This window comes from Ambystoma mexicanum, chromosome 5p, assembly GCF_040938575.1.
Source record: "Ambystoma mexicanum isolate Mex_15411 chromosome 5p, UKY_AmexF1_1, whole genome shotgun sequence".
Lineage (NCBI taxonomy): Eukaryota > Metazoa > Chordata > Amphibia > Caudata > Ambystomatidae > Ambystoma > Ambystoma mexicanum.
The window spans coordinates 151,212,874-151,237,691 of NC_090930.1; the positions used below are offsets into that span (position 1 = coordinate 151,212,874).

Below are 24,818 nucleotides of genomic sequence, written 5' to 3' on the forward strand. Positions count from 1 at the left end.
TGACACAGATATCATTTAGTTTCGTTAATGCAGGGAAACGCCTCTTAGAGTTAGAGGTAGGACTTTATCCCACCCGCTTTTATTTAATTTTTTTTCCACTTAGTTTTTATTAAACATTTCTTGGAACAATACAACCAGTAGTCTAAAACAGACAATGGCCAAAAGCAACACACAATAAGGAAGACAATATAACCTACCCAATCCCACCCCCTCCCCAACCCAAACCCCCCACCCTCCTCAAAAACTACCTGGTTTACATAGAGCAAGAAGTACACAGGGAATGGAGCTGAGACTCAGAATTACCTAGAGACTTTTCCACACAAGCACGATGTCTTGGGGGCCCAAATGGAACGTGCACAGGCCGGTGAACTACCAGCAAACCAACCCCATTCCCCAGCTGCAAACCTCCCCCCACCTCCAAGGCATCACATTCCGCACTTAACAAAACAATAGTACATTCCTGTAGGAAAGAAGACATGTCGTTAACAATGGCAGACAGTTTCTCATATGTAAAAATTGCCAACAACTTAGTGAGCCACTCTGCCCTGGTGGGAGCACGGGGCTTTTCCAATTTTGAGCTACTGCCATTCTCCCTGCTCGTAGCATAGGAATCACCACCCTGGCAGGCGAAGGGGTGTCCAGGAGGATCTCCAGGGGGTGGAGAAAAGGGCACGACCCCAGAATGCCCTTGATCCAAATAAGCAATTCCACCCAGAAGACCTGACTGACTGGGCAATCCCACCACATGTGGAACCAAGTTCTGCGCAGAGAGCAATCCCTGGGACACCTAGGGGAAATCCCGGTAAACATCCTAGATAGGGTGACGGGAGGACGGTGCCACGAGTGGAGAATCTTAAAATTATGCTCCATAGCAGCCATATACAAACCCCCCCTAAAGATAGCTCTGAAAACTCCCTGCCATGTGCGATCATCGATGGTTATGCCCAGCCTCTCCTCCCAAACACGCTTGAACAGTTGTCTACCCTCTAAATTCGCAGTAACCAACACACTATATATCTTGGAGAGCGACCCCTTCCTGGATTTGGCCTCCACAAAAACCTTTTCGAAGGGGGTTAAAGGACGGGTAAAAGAAGCCCGCCACACAGCCTGAGTAAGGATACCCTTAAACTGAAGATAATCGAAGATGGAAAGCGGTCTCTCACGCAACACCTCTGACAACTGGCCATACTCCATAAACTCACCATGATGAAAGAGTTGCGCCGTCCTCTCCACCCCTTGGTCAGACCAGGATTGGGTTTCACGGAACCCTCTGGAGCCTATGTTGAGTCAGGGACCCCATAAAGAAGAGCGGGGAGAGAAGAGAGGAGCTTATTGTCCCTATTGGGCTTCCAAACCGCCAACAGAACAGAAAGGATTGGGTGCGATTTAGCCACTGCGGGGAGGGATCGCAGAGGAGACCAAAGTAAATCCCTGACCTTAAAGGGATGGATCTGAACATCCTCCACATATGTCCAGTACGTCCTAAGGTCGTCTCTCAGATGTTCTAGCATCACCCGCAATTGGGCTGCCTTATAATACAGCTTAAAATCAGGGAGACCGAACCCGCCGTGGGACTTTAGGAGGGTCAGGGTGGGATGTTTCACTCTTGCCCTCTTGCCGCTCCAGACAAAACGCAGTAGACTGGAAAGAAGAGAGTCGAAAAAAGAGTCCTGGATACTGCAAGCCAGGGATGAAAAAAGATAGAGGAGACGGGGAAGCAAATTAATTTTAATCGAGACCATGCGCCCAAACCAAGAGAGAGTTAGAGGAGCCCACCTTGTCAGATCCTTAAAGATCCCAGCCAAGAGGGTAGGATAATTCAGCTCATACAATTTATTTAGATCTCTAGGGATGTTAGTGCCAAGATACCTAGTTGCCTCCCGCTCTACTCTCATCCCAAGCACCTCTGATTTACCACTGATCTCAAGGTACAATTTGCCCATTGGCATAATACATGACTTGGATACGTTGATTTTAAGCCCCGAAAACACCCCAAAGAAGCGGATCAAGCCAAGTAAGTGCGGGAGGGATTCATGAAGCCTGGTCAGTTATGCTAAAATACCATCTGCGAAAAGGGAGTTTGAACTCAGTCCCCACATTGACCCCCGAGACACCACTATCGTTTATGATCGCAATGGCGAAGGACTCCATTGCAAGAGCGTACAGGAGAGGAGAGAGAGGGCACTCCTGACGGGTACCTCTAGAAAGCGAGAAATCTTCTGAAATACAGCCGTTCACCATTATACAAAGCCGCGACCGAGCCACAGAAATTGTCACCCAAGCCGATCTTGGACCTTCACCATGTAAGGCCATTCGACACGGAACGCAAGCTTTCTCTCCGTCTGACCTACAAGAAGGGCAGATAGTTTCGCTCTGAGGCTCTGAAGCGCTTGACGCCAACCTGGGGGAATCTGCGTTTTCAACTTACTGAATGGCTGCGATGTGCTCCCTCAACTTGGACTCCTCCCTTGCCCGCTCCCTCTATCTCCTAGTTCCCATTTCAATCAACGTACCCCTAATCGTGGCCTTAAATGCATCCCACACAACTCTCGGCTCCACCTCACCCGTGTCGTTAAGGTTAAATAATTCCTCAATGGAAAATGGAAGGGATTGCCTCAGTTCCTTATCTGTTAGAAGCAAGTCATTACATACCCACCTCGATTTACTCGTGGTGGGGGGGATTCCTAGATTAACTCGGACTAAGTCGTGATCGGACATGGGACAGCCACAACAGCGAAATCAGACACGCAATTCCTGTCCGCAGAGTCCACCAACAAATAATCAATCCTCGAGAAAGCTTGATGTACCGTGGAATAAAACGTAAAGAGGGATTCGCGGTCACGCCAAACGCTGTGCATCCACTAGAGCCAGCTCATCATTAACCCGGCTGAATGAATCCGCCATTCTCAACTGGGATCTGAGGTCGGGGCGCGGTTTGGGGGATCTCCTGTCGCTCTCCGGAGACAAAACCATATTAAAGTCCCCCCCAACAATTTAGCGCACCTTCAGCAAATCCTCTGATCCTCTTCCGCATCCCCTCCCAAAAAACATCTTGCCCTTCATTCAGGTTATAAACACCCACAAAAGTAAAAAGATCTCCCTTAACCATTATGTACTGCCCCTCAGGGTCAGCTATGCGGGCTTTGGGGGAGAAGTGGGCATCCTGAGAGACCAAAAGAACGACCCTGTGCTTTTTCACCACATAGGAGGCATGAAACGACTGCTGTATAGTCCTTGACCTGAGCACGGGCTCCCTCCCCCTGACCCAATGGGATTCCTGTAAGAAAAGGAAATTAAGTTTCAGTCTAGCAAATTCCCTCAAAAGAGACCTTTTAGTCGGAGAGTTCAGCCCCCGCACATTTAAGGACCCCACCGACAACAGCTGTAAAGACTCAGCCATAAGAAAAGCCAAAGAAATCTACCGCCCTCACCGGGGAGGCAGTAAAAAGTGCCCAGCCCCTAGGCCGCAGTGCACACATGAAGCCCAAAAAAGGGCTGGAGTGACCCCATAAACCAGGTAGACCCAAGTGCAAAAAACAACCCTCCCCAACTCCCAAAAAAACCACCCATTTTGAACCAGAGCCCTCAGCACCCTTCCCCAACCAGCCGAACCCCCTCCACCCCCACCCCACCTACTCTTGAGCGCCTGGACCGGACGCGACATCCACCTGCCGCACCACCAGGCCGCCAAGGATCGCCTCCACTTGGGTGTAATGCAACAAGATAAACCTGAAATTCTGGGCCCCCCCCAATTACAATGACCCAATCTAACAAGTCAAACCCCATAACCTCCCCCCCCACCAACAGAGAATAGCACAGCAGACCCAACCTAAAAAGGTCTCAACAATCTAACAAAAGGACAAATAGCGAACCATAGGGTCCCCGGGCACTCGAGATTGCCCTAGAAGCAGAAGATTCCACAGCAGGGGCCGAACGCTGGCTGCTCCGGGGAGGGCGGCGCCACCTTTCTGTACTTCCGGTGCCACCGGACGCGGCGCCGACCTGATGCGTCCGATGGACCTCTCTGACTCCCCTCCTTCCCGGCCCCCAGGCCCGGGCCTGAGGATGTGACCCCCAGCAATTCACCAGTCACTTTCTGAATCTCCGACTCCGTAGATAGGGAGTACTTATAACCATCCAGCTTAAACGTAAGTGAGAACGAATGCCCCCACCTATAGCGCACTCCCTTAGTCTGGAGCCACTTTGTGAGAGGGCCGCATAATCTCCGGCAGTCGAGGGTGAGCGCGGAAAGGTCCTGATAGATTGATATTTTAGGGCCTTCCCATTCGAAAGGGCCCTTTCGACGTGCCAGCTCCAGAATTTTGGATTTCTCTGCATAGTAGTGAAATTTAACCAGAACGGATCTCGGGCCTCCCGCACGACCTCCCGCTCTGTGGGCTCTATCAAAAGTGGGCTCACTGGTGTTCTCCCCATCGAAGAGCTTATTTATAATAGACTTGACTGTCATCGCAATGTCCATCTTGGTCTCCCCCTCCCGCTCCGGGATACCCAGAAACCTGAGGTTGGACCGCCTTTCCCTATTCTCCAAGTCATCAAGCTTAAGAGCGACCTTCTCTTCTCATCTCTCTAATTCTGCCAGGCGCATGTCGAATTGCGTTTCGAATAGGTCTGCCGACGTTTGGTTGGCCTTCAGGGCCTGGACCCGGTCCTCGACAGCGTCCACCTTTTTAGCTAGGGAGTCAAGTCGCCTGCCAATATCCGCCCTGAAGCCGCGGATCTCCTCCAACAAGGCCGCCATGTTCTGGCTCATGGACTGAACCTCCGATGTTTCCGGTAGGTCTGTCGCCTGCATACCGGTCCCGCCCGGCACCTGGACAGGGGCACGCCGGAACTTCTGCAAAGATTTCACCCCGTCCATCCAGGAGCCAAACAGGTATGAATCACCAGAGACACTCCAGAGGCAGGCAAAAGGAGATCACCACACCGACAACCAAGTCCTCCCAGCACTTCAGGCACTGCCAGCTGCACGATAGTTCAAAGAGATCCAGCAATAGATGCCTGAGCACTTGAGCCACCAACAAAGTCCACTGTCCCGGCTCACTCCAGGGCTGACCACATCCACTCCCCGGACTGCCCCCAAGAGCCCTCCACGTAGTGGAACACGGCCACAGAATCCCAGGAGCCTCACCACCAGCGTGCAGGGATTCCAGACAGTTACATCCAAATACCTAGCGATCACCCGTGAATGCGGGGCAATGGACTGGCCAGGAATGTCCCCCGCGGTGCCACAGTTTTCAAAGGGACCGCACAACACATACACCTCCCGCCGCACCTCGAACCATGGGGGGGACCCCAGTCCCAACAAACTAATGATGCAGCAATCAGTCCACGGAGGCCCGAGGCAGCGGGGACAAACCAAGTGCAGGCGGGCGGCCGGCCCCCGCCAAGATCCGACACAGCCCAAGACAAGTCCAGTGTGGGGGGGGGGGTGTGGCAACGGGCTCCACAGGATCAGGGGGGCACCACCCCCATGGACATCACGTACCTGGGCAGCCACAACAGCGGGACAGCTCCGTGGGACAAGCCGGCGGGCCCCTGCAAGCCAACGGGAATCGCCTCCTAAAGTCCCGCAAACAGGGCTATCCGGCCCGCCAGGACCACCACAGGTGCCCCGCTCGCAGCCCCCACTTGGACCGCGGCCGTCGTCTCAGCGCTCGTTGCGGAGGTGGAGGCGGCCACGGCCCAGTCATCTGCCCCTCCCCCTCCGACAGGCAGCCAGCGACTGCCTGGATCCCATTGGGCGTGCCCCAGCTCCACTTCCCGCTCGCTAGAGGCCGGCAGCCTAACTCCGGTCCGGAGGCGCCCAGCAGCACCACGGGCATGGTCCCCTGACGCCCACCAACTTCGGCTCACTCAGGGGGGTGGGGGGGTTCAGACCTCGACTCCCATGGGGGTGGGGGGGCCCAAACAGACGTATTTCGCGCCCAAGGGAGGAGATCGGCCAAGACCCATCAGCACATCTCGGCGCCCCCTGGCGGCTCCCCCACCCTCTTTTTACTTTAGTCTTTGCCGACAACCATAATGCCCTTGTGTCTGAGTCTTACTCCTGGTTCCTTACAGTTAATACTAACCTTGTATTTTTATTTATTTGCTTTGCTAGACTGCAGTGTTCTACAACTCAATCTTACTGTGTTTAAAATAAGGTCTGCAGCCAGAGCACCGCAAAGTGAATGTACATGTAACAAAGTGAATGTACCATGTAACTAAGTTATTGCAAGTAACAGCGCCTCAATGCCCCTGGGCTGCTTGCGCGCTATATAAATTTAAATAAATAAATAAATGTATTAGTAGTGTATGTTTGCTGATTTACATACCTGTGATTATGGTTGATAGTTGTCCAATGCCTAAATACATTTAAAAAAAGTTTAAATCTGCTTAACTTATTGTTAAGAGTGCTCTGTGTGTGCTTAACTGAACCCTTCACCACACTCGCACTCTCCTAAGTCTAAGCCTTACCGCTCAGCCACACTAGCTTGATAGATTTTGGTTAGATCTTAGTTCCTTTACCTGTTCACCAGAATAGGGTTGCCTCCGAATCTGTCCGCAGGGCTGATTCTGAAAAATCAACTTGCAGGATTTTCCTTAGTGCTTTTTTCATGCAAAAACCCCAGACTTACCCAGTGCTATCCTATTCTTTTGTATCGTACCCTTGCAAGTGCATGTTGATTTTAAGGCCATTCATTTGGCTCGTATGAAGCAGTAGAGAGCAAAGTGGCATTTCCACACTTAGTCCTAAACTTTGCTTTTGTAAAGGAAATATTTTAGAAATAGTTATATTGATCAATTATGTTTTTATATGGCAATTTCAGTTTAACATGTATGGCATGAGTGTTGCTAACACTGTTTCTTGGATTTTTTTTAAGGTTATTGGCGATGCAGCAAATAATCCACAGCCACCACAGCAGCCAGTGCCACAACCAGTTCCACAGCAACCTATGCATCAGCAGCCGCCACCACAGGCACCTCATCCGCACCTGCCTTTCGTAACACCCACGGGGCCTTTACCTCACAGGCCACCAATTGTCCGAATGCCCCCTCCACATTTCATGCATCCTCCCCCACCAATGACTCATGTTCATCCTCCAATGCATCCTACAGGTGTGTGCCACTGAAATACAACTCTAAACCACATTGGGCCAGCATGTGCTAAAGTTAGCCATGGGGGGTGGACATTAATATGTATTGAAGTGTCTGAATATTAACCCTGAGTGATGACAACTGCAAATTCCTGTGACTAATAATGCTCTTGTTTGGTTAATGACTGCAGCTTGCCATCACACTATTTAGGTGGTTGAACCCCTTGTATAAGTTTACACTTCTCAAACCACATCTGCATTACAATATCTTTCTGCTTTTGGCCCATGCACCTTACCCTTCATGGACCTGTTCTTGCACCATCTCATCATGCAATCAAACTAATGCTGCATGGGTTTCTAGGACTGTGAATGTTTTTCCAGAATCCTTTCTTTTTTTAAAAATCTTTTCTTAATGCTTTTGGCTAATAAATAAGCATTTTGCATACATCAAATAGAATACAGTAACTATAAAATAATGCAAAAAACCAACAAACTACATACATGTATAAAAACATATGATAAAATCATTGTTGGGTAAGAATTGGTGCAGTCCAACTGATTAGGACTAGACAATACTTATCTGCTTGGTATTAGATAACCCACCTTTTAATATGCCTGTACTACACAGGTTGGTAGTGTGACTGAGCAGACAGGCTTATTTTAAGAGGGGTTTTGTGAGAAGTAGAGCTGTACAATTTGAAATCAGCAAGTACAAGTAACCAAGTAACACTTACACACTGAACGTTATATATAATTTACACAAGGTTTAAGTAAGCATTCTTTAAAATGTTTTGTCTACTAGTAACATTCAAAGTTTGGATTCAGTTTGTAACGGTTGGTAAATACTTTATGCTAACACATATTCCAGCGCACGGATGTGACTTCAGTATTGCACTTATTTTCAGTTTCAAATTCAGTTATTGAGTTTGTAAATGATGGGAAGGTTAGAATAAAACTGAGGACATACTTTCAACAATTTGTAAAACAATGACAATCTCCTAAAGTGAGGCAAGTAAACTTTTATCCCTGCAATAATAGCATCCACAATTATAACCTATGAGGTAACAAGTATTGCCAAAGTCAGTAGGTTTTGAGGAGTGTCTTTTGGGAGCTAGGACAGCCGCAGTCAAGTCGATAGTTCTGATGCACTTCTTCTAAGATAGTCTTGACATTGTTAGTAAGTTCAGAAGAGATCACATTAACTAAAGTGAGCTACTTTGTAGAGAGCACAAGCTGTTAGACCAGTGCAGGCGAGTTGGTATCAACTCTAAAGTGGAACAAAAGCACTTGGCAGGATAGGAAGCACAACTTGTGGCTAAAAGGTTCACACCCCGAGCCCCTCAGTACCTGTGATTTAAAGAAAAATTTTCCAGATGGATTCCTTTTCTGCTACAGCTTGGCAGACCCTTGTTCTTGGACCTTGGTTGTGTTGACGAAAGGAAGGACGTCTGGTGGGCTCCTGCGGCAGTACTCTGCAGCGAGACTCCTCAGCTAGAGTTCCTTTGTTTCAGCAGCACTTCAGTGTTTTGGCACCTTTTCCTCGGCATCAATGAAGAACGAATATTTCTGGTTGGTAGGTGATTGGCAAAGCTTGTATGCAGTACCCTTTAGGAACACTACATACAACTAGGACTACAGGTGTAAGCAAAACCAACCTTTGGTAGAGGTCTGTACTACACAAGTTTTATGGTAGTGTTGCTGAGCAGCCAGGCTGATCTCAAGAGGGAATGTGAGCTCTAAGGGTGTTACACAGAGGTCTATAATTACAAGTATTCAAATAGACTCTTATACTTAAGGTTTCTTGGTAAAACACTTATTAATTTATTTCACAGTCAGTTAGAAAACATTCACTAGAAGGAGGCAATCTATATCACACAAAAATATACTTCAGTACTTCACAATATCAGGTTCTGAGGCATTTAAACTACTTTGAAGGAGGAGCAGAATGGCATACAGAGCATTTGAAGTAGGAGCAAAAAGGCATAAATTCATAAAACGAATATTACAGTTACCCTAAAACAGTGCAAATAGTTTGAGTTCCCCAGAGGAGTTGATAGGTTAGGCCAAAGTCAATGTGCTAAAGGCTTATATAGGATAAAGCAGTTCTGGAAGTTAAACAGAAAAGTCTTTGCCAAAGTTCTCAGAAGTAACTCATAAAAGAAAGGTTCATATGTTGGGTCACAAGCTGACTAGGACTGCAAGTTTCAAGCACTTTCAGAGTGAGAGATGTTCTCTCGGTCGGGTTTTCGCAGTACCTTACAATTAAGGAAAAGATGCAGCTGAATTCGTCTGTTGCTGGCAGTTCCTGAAGATCTTGCTGTTCCTAAGCCTCAGTCGTGTGGACAAGAGGGAGGATGTCTGGGGACTCCTGCACTGGGACTGGTCAAAAACCTGCCAAAGGCAAATCCTCAATTCCGGTAGCTATAGTCAAGCACACAAACTGGTGTCCTTCTCCCTGGCTATTCGGTTTCCTGCAGCACTCTGAGGAAAATACAACCAGCTCTGAGATTGGTATCCAGGTGGCTTACGAGTTGATTGGTCCCACCAACTCAAAGGGAGATGTCATCCTTGAAGGGCTTCTCTGTCGAGATGAACTTGGTGATTCGGACCTGCAGCAGGGCTTCACCGGGCAAACCAACGGACGAGTTGCAGCAGCCGTCCTCTTCCAGCTCGTCTTCGGTTCTTTCGTTCCAGTGGTCGACTCTGCCTTCCAAGCCATGAGACTCACCTTTTATCCAGTTTCCTCCCATTCATTCCAGCCTAGCTGCCACTCATCCAGCAGGGTGGCTGTCCTTGCCGGACAGTCAGCCAGCCAATCACGCCAGAGTGCATTTGGGTCTCCTAGGAGACTAAGCACAGGGAGTTTCGGGCACCTCCCTCACTTCCTGCCCACCCCAGATACTCGGGCGCCAGAGGTGGGCTTCAGTCCTGAAACTCGCCAAGGGCATAGGAACAAAGGGACCAAAGCTGGTTTGGCGTGCAGAGACAAACTCTAGAAGGACCTTTCCAAAATGAAATGGCGAAAAAAGACGACCGGGACCTGTTTAAACATAGGGGGCTCAGACGCCACCTTGAAAAACATGGCTAACGCGATTTAACGCTACCAGTGTTTGCGGTCAGGAAAAATCATGGTAGTTCATTGTAAAACCACTGCCACCAGCCATTTCGAGAGGAAAGGGTAGCATTTGACTGCTTCATGAGTTTCTAGACATAGGGGATACTAGGTAGCCCCTCCAGCACTCTATTGTAAGATAGGATGTGCTGGGTCTAGGAATTTGAAAAGTCTAGTAAAGTCAATTTCACTTTACTTTCTCTGGGAAACAGTAGTTGATCCCAGAGAAGGTATTTAAACCTTGGGACAGCCTGGAAAGGTTTCCCAGTGTCCTTGCACTGAGGGTGATGTGTGACACACATGAAAAGATGATACCTATGGAGTTGTCTAAAGTCCATAACCAAAGACAACACGAGTGAAACGCACAGAATTAAAAGTTCAAAGTCCCAAAGTTTAGCAAAACAGCTGGAGGTCTCCAAGGTGGGAGGAATTGGCACATTTATGAGAATTCTTCCTTACACTCGTCCCGCCCAGACTAAGGGACAGGAGGATCTAATCCCCACCAGGATGGATTGTCTGGTGCAAGTCGGTTAAATGGCCTGCTGAGTACACCAGCAACCTTTTGTAACCCTTGCTATGACACTTTTTATCAGTGGTTTTCATTTGTAAGCTATATGACCTACAAACCCTGTTTGATACATCTCTTTTTTTGTATTTAATGTATAGGCGATCTGATCTAACATTCCCTCAGAAGTTGTAATAACCTCTGAATTTACAATAGGCTTTTTTAAGGGGTCCTTAGAAAGGAATCCCTTAGATCTAGAGCGGCCTCCCTGGTTCCTCACCACCTCTCTCACAAGAGCAGGTTGGTTCTCGGGTATCTTGGTTGGAGGGGTTGTGGTCGGGCAAGGTACATGCTTTCACTTCCTCTGAAATCTCAGTTTACCTGGCTTAAAAGTTTTCCTCCTAACACTAGGGTTTACACTGGGCTCTTCAGTAGAAGATCCAACAGTCTTAAGGTGTTTAGTCTTAGACCTATTTTTCCTGGTTGTCCACCAGCATTGAGAATTACCAGTTCTCACAGACCTAGAGTGGGGTCCAATTTGTCTATCCACCTATTATTCTAGCCTCAGATGAGCCTTGGTTAGAGGTCAACTTACTAACACTAGGGCTTACAGTGGGGCACTCTGTAGAGGTTCCCACAGGCTCAGAGTGGTCTCTTAATGTTGCCTCTCTAGCAAATTTGGTTGGGTTCTGTTTCTGCTTACTGGGAGGCATGGGGGTACTGGACACTACGCCTAGAGTTTTTAAATCATTCACCAACAGGACTCTCCCAGGCACCTCATTCTGAATACTGACAGGAATCCTCACTGCCATATTGTTACACTGACTGAGACCTGGTAGAATAGGAAGCAATTGGACAGGGCCTCCAGCAAATCTAGTGGTACCTTTGGGTGTCTTAGCAAAATCCTCAGCCTTGAAAAAGCTTTCATCCACAACTGTTCTGCTGGCCCCAGTGTCTCTCATGGCAGGGGTGTCCAGGCCATTTAAATGAACACTGTCCATATAATACCCTTTGGAGTTCTCTGGAATGGAGTTGTTTACATCCATATTCTAATTCTTGCCCAGACCCAGGGGCTCTAAGGATACATTGGCTTAAACACCCAAGGGTTCTTCAGCCAATAGGTGAAAGTGGGCACTAGCAATTTGTACTTCTTCCTCTAGGGAGAATGCTAAGGAGTCGGTGCAGACCCCGGCAGGTTTACCCCGGCACCTGGGATCTCCTTTCAAGTGGTCTACAGACACACAGACATAGCATTTACCAAATGCTCTCTGGAATCGGGGTTTCTGTTGACCTCCCTCTGGTTGGACACCAGCGGATTCACTAGACACACCAGGTTTCCCGGGGTCCCTACCCTTCTGTGGTTTGGGGGCCTCTTCTAGTTGGTTGGAATTAGAGCTATCTTTATTCTCACCTTTATGCTGCTTCCCCTCATCCTTTTTGTGAGTGGCCCCAGAATTCTTGCGAGTGGGCCTGTTGGCTACCCTTGAGTCAGCTGCTCTTGCTAACTTTTTGGAATCAAGCTCTTTAGAATCAGCCAAGTGCTGTCTCAGCTCAGGAGAGCAGGCATCAAAAATAGTTTCCAATAAAAACAGATTTCTCATTCCTTCAAAAGTGTTACATCTGTAACGCTTTACTCAACCATCTCAGTTCTTCAAACATTTACACACCCTTGTAGACCAAGGGGTACCATCAGTCTTTTTGAGGGTTCTAAGGTACAGGAAAGGAGTTTTCCCAAATCTAGCTATCAAAGCTAGCTTCACATTTTCATGCTCCAATCTATCAAGTTCCGCCACCTCCATTACAGCATCAGTTGCAACCTGGGGGAGCCAATCAACTGATTCCCTGTGAAACCCTGAATCCCACAGTTATACTCAAAAGCAGCCAACCAATCCAAAATATCAAGCTTCACCTCATACATACTCACAGCTTCGTAAGGCATGCGAGGTCTCTTAGGACTGGAAGACCCAGAAGAATCTGGGATGGAAACATTTTCAAGAGACAATTTCTTCATTTCAAGAGCATGTTGCATTTCCATTTCTCTGAGTTTGATTTCTTGATGTTTACTTTTAGTTTGAATTTGGAATCTTTTTTAAATTTATTTGTATTTTAATCCTTAATCCTTAAGATTTTTACAAAATGAAGATCATATTCTAAACTTTAAAGAGAAACTGTATACCAATTAAAATACTCTATTTGTCTTTCTTTTTTTCTGAGTGTCTGTGAGAAATCAAGGTGATAACGGCAAGGCGATTTATTGACGGGAGGGTGTTGGAGGAACACAGATCGCCGCCAGGTCTGTTGAGTCCGGAAAGGCTTCTTGTATGCGGCGTAAGATGTTATAGGATGCCAACAGCCAAAAAAGTCTTATCACCCGCCATCAGCCTGGCCCAGCAAAGGGCTTCGTCCTGCAACACGAAGTCCAAAAAAAGTGCTTCAAGTATAGTGATCTTTAACCTCATAGTCCCAGGACAAGAAAGCAGCAAGTGACGGATGGATTCCACTGCTTCCGTTTGTCCACAGAATCTGCAGCCGTTTGTTGTAGCGAGCCCCCGTATAGATAGTATTTCGTTTGTGTGTAACAAGTTCAGTCTCGCTTTCAGTAACAGGGACCTTGCTTGCTTAGACGGAAACTGTATTATGAACGGTTGAAGCTCATTCAATTTTCGGTGGTTCACAGGCAAATGTCTCGTTAATTTGTTAGAGGCGACTTTCTCACCTGTTTTGATCCAGTCGAGCTCCTTCACTCTGTTCAATGCTTTCACTGGGTTGTTGTTTAGGGTCTCCATGTCGGCTGAGACCTCTTGTAGAATTTCCTTGATCCGATTTGACCGATTGTTTAACATCTGACAGCTTGAATCATTTATTTCTTGTAGAATCAGGTAGTAAACTGAAGGTTTTTCCGCAAGCTGGCATTTGCGGTAAAGCATCATGGAGTTGCATCTGACTGATCCCTCAAGGGAAAGCAAACGGAGTTCTTTTCTTATGCAGGCTATTGGAACACATTTTGGAAGTCCCAGGATTGCCTGCCAAAAAGTTGCCTCCAGAGTTGGCCAAAGAGATGTAGGGATATTGTGCATGGCATCTGCTCCGTAGACTAAAGTTGGTACCACCTTCATTTTATAAAAGTTGATCACCGGTATCGGGAAAATCAACCAAATTTCCTATCAATAACTCTGCCTTTTGCCGTGAGTTTTCTTGTTTTTTCTTTTAGGAGATTTTGCATACCTCTCGTTTTTAGAGTTGTTAAAAAGGACACCCATGTATCTAAATTCCGCCACGTTTTCAATCCGGTTTTTGTTCAGCACTAATTTCGTTTTTACGTTGTTTCTTGTGTTTTTGGACAGAGACATAAGTTTGGTTTTCTTTTCGTTGATCTCCAAGTTGTTCCTTTCCATATATGACTGAAGGTTACTCAGCTGACGTTGCAATCCTATTGGCGTGTAGTCGAGGAGTATCACGTCATCTGCGTACAAGAGTCTTCCTACTTGAGATTTTCCTATTTTTGGTGGGAAGCTTCGAACGGTTGTTTTGGAGGTTTTGATGTCTCCAAGAAATGCTAATAACAAAGCCGGAGCCAAAGGGCATCCCTGTTAAGGAGTCCTTGTTGGTCCAAACACACCCTCATGTTAGTTTCCGAGTACAGGGCTTTGATAGGTTCTAGAAGAGAAGGAGGGCAGTTCCATGCCGCTAACTTATCCCATAGCAGAGACCTATCTACGCGGTCAAATGCTTGGGTGAGGTCCACAAAACTATGAATATCCTTGGGCCTCCCTCTAGGACTTTGTTTCATGGTGTTCATTGTCAAAATGTTTGCAGATGTTCCAAAGTTTTTCTTAAACCCTGTTTGCAGGTAGTCCTCACACGCCATTTTTGCCCACACTTTTAAATTCATTTAAGAGAAGGGACCCGAACACTTTGCCTATACAGTCTAACAGGGCGATTGGGCGATAATTCGCCGGATCGCTCTTGTTTCTTTTTTTGAAAATAGGCACCACCGTTGCTGACTTCCATGATGGCGGGACTGATTTCAAGTGAGCGTTTCTTCAAAAGATTTCACACAAGAGCGCTGCCCATTCTTCAGGGTGAGCTTTGAGATCCACGTTCGTGATCCCGTCAGGGCCAGGTGCTCTGGAGTTCTTAAGGGACTTTATCTGATGGATTATGTCTTCACAGTCATCCAAAATGATCAATTTTGCTGGTTTAGGGTTCCTCTTTATCGCCTCAGTTGTCTCGGGCAGTGCAAAAAGAGTTCTGAAGAAATTCACCCATACGGATTCACCTACATTGTTGATTATAGATGATTTGTCTTGTGGTGTTGAATTTAAGAGCGACCAGAATTCTCGGCTTTTGTTATTGGCCAGGTGACATATAACAGATTGTGGTCACTCTTGATGGTCCGTATCACCTCATATGTCGTGATTGATCGTGCCAAAATATCGGAGACAAATATGTAGTCGATCGTTGCACTGGACAGACCATTTTCCCATGTGGGCGAGAAGGTTTCTTTGGGCAAAACCTCACTCATATTATGTAGCTTGCGAGATGACATCAGGTTTGCCCAGGCGTTCCCTCTTGAAACTGAAGTCGAGGTGTTACGACCCAAATGTTCTTTTTGTTTTTCCTGGCAAAAAGAAGCATTGATGTCACCACACAGCAGTAAGTGAGAAGCTGCGTGTAGAGCAGAAGCCTCATCAATTGCTTGCTCGATCGATCTCAGAAAGTTACTGGCGTCTATAGAGGATGGATTCCAGTAAATTTTCATTATTACTATTACCGACTTTGCGTTCTTAGCTTTATTGGTTTTAAACTCAGCCAGCTCTGCACTAATCATAAATAGGGATTGGTTTCTTCTCAATACTTTTACGTGAGACAAACCACAGTCGTATCGAATAGCTGTCAAGATTCCCGACGAGGGGCACCCCAACGGGCCCTTTTTTGCAGGGGCTAAGAAGATTTCATAGCCATCAAGAGAGGGCGTTTCTGTTAGCCAAGTCTCCTGGAAACAGAGGACGTCAAATGTTGTTAGTTTTATGTCACTAGGTGACGTAAGAGGACCGTGGCCTCTTGTGTTCCAGGAGCAAAGCTTTATTTCTCCTGTAGGTGGCTTTAAATTTCTTTGAAGTTGGTCGGCGTGCTCTGGAATCAAGGGTTGCTAACTTTTATGTTTTTGTAATGCTTTTGGAAGCTAAGCCCACAAGTTCCTTGCCGGGGATTTCCTGGAAAATTATACCGTCTTGGCTAATTTCTCATCTCGTCCGCAGGTATTCGTCCTGGGTGTTTCGTGGTGAAACTGGGAGGAAAGTTTATTTGAGGTTGTGATCTCTATTTCTCTACTCTTATGGTCTCCCAGCGTTCTCCTGGAGTCGTGCCCTCCTGACCTGTAACGCTCACCTGATTCCCGTAGAGGCGCCGGTCTTGACTGGGCGTATACCGTATCTTCAAAGGCGATGTGTAACACACGGCTGGCTCTTTGGGCTGGACCTCTGTGCACTGTATGTCTGACTCGAAGGGTAAGATGTCTGCAGATAGAAAATATGGGATTAATGAACTGGGTTATTGAATGTCTCTCTCTTCTTCCCTTTCTCTTCTCCTGTAGAACCCCAAAGGTTAACGCTCTCACCTTAGGTAAGTGAACGCCGTGCTCTCCATCTGCCTCGGGGCAGGGTGCTGTAACCAGTTTCTTCACTGGATAAGGGGAGCAGGCCTCTTGACTTCAGAGGACTGCTGTCCGTCGTTTACTGCACGAACGGTAAGTTTCGAGTAATTCTAATGTCTTTAAAAGTCTTTAGTAATGATGTATCTTGTTTTGCAGGGTTCCGGCGATGGCGGATGACGGGCTGAAGTCAGTTGAAGATGGAGCCCGTGTGATGAATAGAAGCGCCTGGCAGCACGTAAGTAAGCGCTTTTTGCCTGCTTCACGATGCGCTCTAACTGTCTTTTTATTTTGCAGGTACAAGTTCGGAGCGGCTGCAGGGTGCCGGAATACCCACTGGGTTAGATGTGGAAAGGAGTAATGGCACGTGAGTATTAAAGTTCCCCAATGTCTTTAAACGCACCTTGTTTTGTCTTTCAGATGCGGGATGCAGCGCCGAAGGCCTCCGGAGCGTGCGAAGAGTTGGTAAGCTTTTGTCTTTCAGATGCCGGAATGCAGCGCGAGGCGTTGGTGACAGCCGATGGACCAGGTAAGTGAAGCGCTGTCACTGAAGACCGTAATGCTAACCTGTTCCTTCTTGTCTTTATAGGTGTTGCTGAAGACTGGATTCAGGATGGTAAGGCCCAGGATCAGATGCAGAAGACACGATGAGCGTTCTGCTGCAGAGGATGCAGAATAACGCAAAGCAAGATTCATCCATCGGGTGTGGTTTAAATAGCCTCCTGTAGTGCTTAGGTGTCTCCTTCCACAGCCACGCCTAGGTAAGAAAAGAGTTCCTGCTTTCCAGAAGAGTTCCAGTGTTCTGAACCTAGGGAGTGGCTCCTGCCCCACCCAACAGGAAAAGTAGTTCCAAACAGAAGAGAATCAGAGGCTCAACTGGCAGGCAAGTAAGCAGCATGGTCTGCTGCAGGTAAGTCCACCCAAGCATTATGAGCCCGGCGCTTCCAGCGCTGGGACTGGGCATATTTATGAGCCTGGTGCCACTGGCGCCAGGACTGGGTCCAAAAGGTCCCAATTGGGACTGGTTGGCACTCGGAACCTGGGTTATGGATCTGCTTCCAAGGGAGTTGGGAAAACCCTGACCTTTTGGAAGCAGAGATCATGACACGACCCTTGCTCTGGAGACTTCTCCAATCGGCAGTTTTGAAGTCTACTGTTGTCTTTTGTTTCCTTGAAGTGGTCCTTAGGTTTCCACCTTCTATCTTGAAGATGGTTTGTGGCCTCTGTGTCTCGCTTTTGACACAGGGTGTATGCTCACGTGAGAGTAGGGCTGTGCCATGTCTTGAAGTGATCTCTCTCGATGACTGTTAGATCGTAACCCATTTTTAGCAGTTTGTTGGAGTCTTTTTTCAGTTGGCTTTTGATATTCGAGGAAGCTATATACAAGTGAGCCAAAGCCTTCCCCCGTTTGTGACTCGGATCAACAATTAGTAAATCTTCAGACTTTATTTGGTGTAATGACGGGATGTAACTGAACAAGGCAAGTACTGAGCCACGATTTAATGTGATCTCGTCGTCGTTTCCCTCGATCTGTTCTAATTTCATGATCCATCTTATGGCAGCTTTTTTTGTGTGCATTTTGTTATATTTTTCCGTTTTCGAGAAGTAATGGAATTTTAAAGGCCCATGCAAAATTTCACTGGGCTCTGGGGATGTTTTAGATCTTTTAGTTACCCTCTGGGGAGAAGACCATCTTTCGTGTCTCTTGTAGTGCTTCCGCGAAGAACCCTTACAGTTTTCTGATTTTGCGATGCTGGTGGAGTGTTTTAGGTTTCCATGCCTACTACTTGCATATCCACGCTCCACTCTGTGATTTTCTTTCTTCTTTGGTACGATTTTCGGAGTTTTCCTGTTGTCGCAGGACCACAGTTATAGGCTCTCTCCTTGATTTCTCAAGCCTTGTTTCTGGGGGGGCTTCCTCACTAGAGTAAATGCTCAAGTTCATCAAGTCATCGCGCTCCAAGAATTCCTCTGTCTTTGGTGATTCGTTTGTGCCCAGAACTTCAATTATCGTTGTTTCCGCTAGTACCACTGAAGGTACTATTCTCCCAGGCTTCTTTATCGGTTTGACGTTTTCGTTGGGCATCACTTTATTGGACTTGTTTAGCACAAACACTGGCTCTAGTGTTGGTGTAATTTTGCTAATCTCAAACTTTGCCGCAGCGTTTGCTTTGACCTTTGCTGCTGTAGTTGACTCCCTTGAACTCCCAGTAAGGTCAATAGTGAGAGCTGTTTGGGTACCTACTTCTTTGTTGGGTGGTCTTTTTAGGTGCTGGTCTAAGCCCGTTCCCGAGGGGCCACAGTCCCTCTCTTGGGCTCGACTTGCTTTGTTGCTTTCCTGTGACATAATATAGGCTTCCAAGAAGGTCAGTTTGGTCAGTAGCGACGCTTGTATTGATGTATGGTCTTTCAACTTATCGCTTACCCCTTCATAAATGGTGAACGAGCGATTGTCACTGTCGACATAATTGCGAGCATGTCAGGTTTTTTCGACGTAGGAATTCCCAAGTTCTGCTCTATGGGTAACGATGTTCTCCCTGTCACTGGAGAGTCGAGCCAATGAGGTATGGAACTCGCTCGAGACGAGGCGCAGGGTTTATTAAAGTCTAGTGAGTTTCTGCGTGCGTTTGCCACATTTAGTTGGTCCCAAAGTTCTTGGTCATTGTTGGATGTTTGCAGATTATTTTTGTTACATAATGTCCTTTTTTTCTGTGGCATGGATTTTTGGGTCAACTCACTTTGGACAATTTCAAGAGATTCTTTGTCAATGTTTGAAATTGAGTTTTCACTTTGGTCTCTTTGGGCCGACACCGGTTCCTGCCCAGCCACTGATGCATCCGGCTTTTCCTGTACGGAATATGGGCTTTTCGTAGGCTTAGGGGGTGTAGACGTTGGAGCGGAATTTGCGTCTACATCTATAGTGATAGTTGAGGCCTTTGTGGTTAAATTTGAGCTCGCCGTCGGCGTCAAAGATTTGGGTTCCATAGATATAGTGATGATGTTCGGTGCCGCTGGATTTTCTACCAAGGTTGGGGCACTGGCCTTTGACACTAAAGAAGACGGCGCAGTGTTTTCCTCCAGAAAGGGAATGAAGACCGGGGTCCTTTGCTCTGTAATGAGACTCCCCGCCACCTCAACACTCTGGATTCAGAATTGTACCAGTGGATGGCGGTGTTTGATGTGCCAGCAATTTCTGGGAACTGGGGCCTCTGTTGTTTGAAGACGACTGCTCATTTCCAGACCCAGCAGGGTCAACGCCCTCCTTAGAGGGATAGAAAGGGCCCTGTATTGTGAGATAGTCGATCCGTCTGTTTAGCGGCTGGAATACAGTCATTAAGAGTCTCTAAGATTTCAAGATCTGTTAGTTCACCCCTTCTGGCGTTATAAGTGGCCGGCTTGAGGTTAAAAGATCTCTCAGGTTTACAGTACTGCCAGGAGTGGTTATGCTTTTTTTCTGGATTTTGGGTTTTCCTTTAGTCAATGACCCCTTTGTAGAGGTTTTGGTGGTGTTTTTTCTGATGTAAGTGCTCCCCGTTCTTTGTGACTGAGTAGGTCTTGAGCGTTTTCTGCCGTTCGTGGGCAGAGGATCGTGTGTTTCTTGACTGGCCACCACCAGGGGCGGCAGAGTTACTGTGCTCGGCTCCACATGGATCTGAGCCTGGACATTCCAAGTGTTTTCCAGGGGAGGAGCTGAGGCCACCTCCCGCGTTGCCTCCGGGCGCTGATCTCCAGCCAGCATGAGAACCGACGGCAGAGAGGCCTCACCTCCCCCCTGGCCCCCGCGGTGCTGCTCGTCAAAGCTCTCCAGGGGCTCGCAATCCAAGTCTATCACTGCTAGCGGCTCCCGGCCCTGCACGGCCCCAACCCCCGAGTCCCCTGGCAACTCCCCCACGGGGGCTGACTTAAGTGGACCGGAGGGCGGTAAGCCGGGACCCAGAGCGCCAGAACAGTCTGTGATTTTGCCGCCCGCAGGCGCCTCTCCTGCTTCTCCCTCACCGTGTTTGGCCGCCGGTCGCACCCAACCTGGCGCTGCCCCACCCGCCATGTACCGTGGCGACCCTCCTCCGGGGGGCGATGCTGGAGGGCGAGGGGGCGGCAAACCAGGGGCGGGCGTGTCCACATAGTCTGACGCCCAGATTCTGGGCACGATCTCCGCTATCGCAGCATCCACAGACCCAGCGCTGGAGCACCCGGTCTGGACAACCGAGGTCTCCAGGTTAGTCACTTCAGAGAGATTGTTGTTTATCGGGGTGTATTGGACGGTTTGATGGCCTTAAGCTTCCCTTTTAATTTTGGACACAGTGATGGTACAAGTGACTGGTCCAACTTTTAGTTGGTTATGTCTGTCAAACTTATTGTTTTCTTTGTTGGTGTGGAAGCTGATGTAGGAGCTCTAAGGCGTGAGCTGCGAAGACACCGGCCATCTTCCTCTTCGGAGAGTGGAGAGTTCATGGCAGTCCTGGCTCTGGCTGCACGGCCTGCCAGGACTGCAGGACTGTCACTCTGTCACTCCGTGGCCGCTCCGCGGTTCAACGGTAGTTTAGTACTGTGTGTCCACCCACCAGTACCGCAATGGTGGAAAGACTCTGGAAAACAGGTGGGAAGGAGGGCAATCCTCTCAAGCAGGGCAGGACTGTCACTCTCTTTGGGATCTTTTGAACTCCAACTCAAGTCTCATTTTTTGAAGAGAGACAAATTCTGGACTCAGTACTGGACCTGGTAGGGTCCCTGTGGTTAAAGGTTGTGGCTTAAGCGCTTGTTGAGGTGCAGAGGGGCTCACATCCTGAGACTCCCCCAACTCTTCTTGCTCATCAATAACATAAGAGTTAGACTCTGAATCATTATCATCCTCATCAACATTTTCCAAATTTGCTGAAGGAGTAGGTGTAACAGACCCACTTCTCAGACTTTGAAAATCCAACAATCTTTCAATTAATTTTTCTTTCCTTTAACAGGGAGTTTCCTGACCTTGCACATATCTTTCAGTTGATCTACTGTTTTAATGATCAGGGCTTACTGTCTGAAGTTATCCATATCAGGCATGATGCAATTACTTTTCTAGTGGTGTTTAGTGTTGGGGAGAATTCTCATAAATGTGATAATTCCATTCACCTTAGAAACCCCCCGCAACTTTGCTGGATTTTGAGGAATAAAGAGTGTGAACCTTTTTCCCCACTCTCACGTATTTTGATGTGTGTTTTACTCTTGTGTTTTTTGATTATGGAGTTTTAAGATAACTCCATAGGCATCGTTTTATGTGTGTTACACAGTACCCTCAGTGCAGTGACACAGGGATGTCTTTTTCGACTTCCAAAAGGTTTAAATACTTTCTCTGGGATCAACTACTGTTTTCCGGAGAATGTATGGTTAAATTGACTAGTAAAGTCTTTTTAAATTCCTAGACCCAGCACACACTATCTTCCTATAGAATGCTGGAGGGGTTACCTAGTATCCCCCATGTCTAGAAACTCATGGAGCAGGCAAATGCTACCCTTTCCTATCGAAATGGCTGGTGGCAGTGGTTTTACAACAAACTACCATGATTGCTCCCGACTGTGAACACCGGTAGCTAAAAATCGCGGGAGCCATGTTTTTCAAGATGGCACCTTAAGCCCCTTTGTTTAAGTGGGTCCTGGTCTTCTTTTTTCGCCATTTCTTTCTGGAAAGGTCCTTCTTGAGTTTGTCTCTACATGCCAAACCAGGTTTGGTCCCTTTGTTTCTATGCCTTTGACGGGCTTCAGGACTGAAGACCGCCTCTGGCGTCCGAGTGTCTGCGGTGGGCAGGAAGTGAGGGAGGTGCCGAAACTCCCTGTACTTAGTCACCTGGGATACCCAAATGCACTCTGGCGTGATTGGCTGGCTGACTGTCCGGCAAGGACAGCTACCCTCCTGTGTGAGTGACCGCTAGGCTGGAATGAAAGGGAGAACACTGTTTAAAAGGTGAGTCTCTTGGACTGGAAAGGAGAGTCGACCACTGGAACTAAAGAACCGAAGACGAGCTGGAAGAGGACTGCTGCAACTCCTGGACCGTTGGTTTGCCCGGTGAAACCCTGCTGCAGGTCCGAATTGCGATGTTCATCTCGACAGAGGAGCCCCTTCAAGGACGACTTCTTCCTTTGAGTTGGTGGGACCAATCAACTCATAAGCCACCTGGATACCATTCTCAGAGCTGGTTAGGGTCAACCAAGGGGGAAAGACAGAAGCTTGTGAGCTTGACGACAGCTACTAAAACCGGAGATCTTCTATTTTGCCAGCTTGTTTGACATGTCCCCGTGCAGTGCAGGAGTCCCCCGACGTCCTCCCTCTTGTCCCCACGACTGAGGCTCAGGAACAGTGAGCTCTGGCAGGAACCAACGTCTTCAGGTCGATCTTTTTCTTCATACTAAGGTACTGTGCCGACCTGATTGAGAGAACTTGCCTCTCGTGGTGAAAGTTCATGAAACTTTCCCAACTTGTAGGCCTAATCAGCTTGTGACCCAACATATGATTCTTTTTCGTACAAACTACTTCTGAGAACATTGGCAAAGACTACCGTTTACTAGAAGAACTGCTCTTTCCTATCCAAGACACTAGTCCATTGACTTTGGCCTAGGCCTATTGAACGGAATCAAGTCCTCTAGTGAACTGAAACTATTTGCACTGCCTAAGAAAGTATTTGTGATCTATTCTATCAACTTGTGCCTTTTAACTCCCATTCAAATTAACTGAAATGCCATTTTGCTCCTATTTCAAGGAGCCCAATTTACTCAGAAACGTATTGGTTTTTATTGAAGTGTTTTTGTGTATAATATTATGTTGCCTCCTTCTAGTGAATGTTTTCTAAATGACTGTGTAATAAATTAATACGCGTTTTACCAAGAAACCTTGAGTGTAAGTGTCTACTTGAACTATTGTGATTGTAAGACCTCTGTGTAATATCCTTGTACTGCTCACATTACCTCTTGAGATAAGCCTGGTTGCTCAGCTCGCTACCACAAACTGTGTAGTACAGACTTATACCAAAGGTTGGTTTTTGCTTACACCTGTAGTCCTAATTGTATGTGGTGGTCCCAGAGGGTACTGCATGCAATTCTGCCCAACACTGGTGGCAAGCGTTGAGGATAAAGTATAGTTGTTACATTGAGAGTGCTGCTCTTACTTTTGTTCAAATAACCTTCACAAGGCTAAGCACCACTAGAAAAGCAATTGTTTTATAAATGCCAAATATGGATAACTTCAAATGGAAAGCCCTGATCATTCTAACAGTAGATCAACTGAAAGATGTGTACGGTCAGGTCTCTCTCTGTTAAAGGCAAGAAAAACAAATTGATTGAAAAATTGTTGAATCATCAAAGACTGGGAGGTAGAACTTTATAACCTTTCCCCCTCAGCAAATGTGGATAGTGTTGATGATAATGATTTAGAGTCTAACTCTAATGTTATTGATGAGCCTGAAGAGTCAGAGGAGTCTCAGGATGTGAGCCCCACTGCACCTCTACCTGCTTTAGGCACTCAAGCTATAGCCACAGTGACCATACCAGACCCAGTACTGAGTCCAGAATGTGTGTCTCTTGAAAAAAGGAGACTTAAGTTAGAGTTCAAAAGGCCCCAAATGCAAACTGAAAGTAAACATCAAGAAATCAAACTGGGAGAAATGGAAATGCATCATGCTCTTGAAATGAAGAACTTGTCTCTTTAAAATGGTTCTATCCAGGAGTCTTCTATGTCTTCCAGTCCCTCACATGCCCAAAGAAGCTGTGAATATCTATGAGGTGAAGCTTGATATTTTGGATTGATTGGCTGCTTTTGAGTGTAACTGTGGGATTCAGGGTTTCACAGGGAATCAGTTGATTCCTTGGATTTTGTCTAAGCTGCCCCAGGTTGCAACTGATGCTGTAATGGAGGTGGGGGGACTTGAACGACAGGAGTATGACAATGTGAAGCTAGCTTTGATAGCTAGATTTGGGAAGACTCCTTCCTAGTACCTTAAGAGGTTTAGGACCCTCAAAAAGCATGATGGTACCCCTTGGGCTACCTGGGTGTGTGAATGTTTGAAAAACTTAGATGGTTGGGTAAAGGGTTACAGAGTTAACACTTTTGAAGGAATGAGAAATCTATTTTTATTAGAATCTATTTTTGATGCCTGCTCTCCTGAGCTGAGGCAGTCTGTGGCTGATTCTAAGGAAATTGATCCAAATGAGTTACCAAAGGCTGCTGACTTGTGGGTTGCCAACAGGGCTACTCACAGGGCTTCTGGGGCAACTCAGAAGAAGGATGATTGAAGCAGCAAAAGAATGATGGCAAAGAGAATTTGAATACCTCCAATCCAATCCAAAAGAGGGCCCCAAACATAAAAAGGGTAAGTCACAAGGGAAACCGAATAAGGCTAGTGAAACCTCTGGTGCCAAACCAGAGCGAGGTCAGCAGAAACCCCCATTTGTCAAAACATTTGGAAAATGTTATGCTTGTGGG

At 47.1% G+C, this 24,818-nt stretch overlaps 1 protein-coding gene across 1 annotated transcript in view; it reads left to right on the forward strand.

Annotated features, from left to right (window-relative positions):
- Nucleotides 1-24,818, forward strand: part of LOC138480807 (pre-mRNA 3'-end-processing factor FIP1-like) — an 889,709-nt gene that overhangs the window by 535,795 nt on the left and 329,096 nt on the right. The window contains exon 10 of the mRNA XM_069612552.1: nucleotides 6,885-7,119. Within this exon, the coding sequence (XP_069468653.1) occupies nucleotides 6,885-7,119 (235 nt within the window). The remainder of the gene's footprint in view (nucleotides 1-6,884; nucleotides 7,120-24,818) is intronic.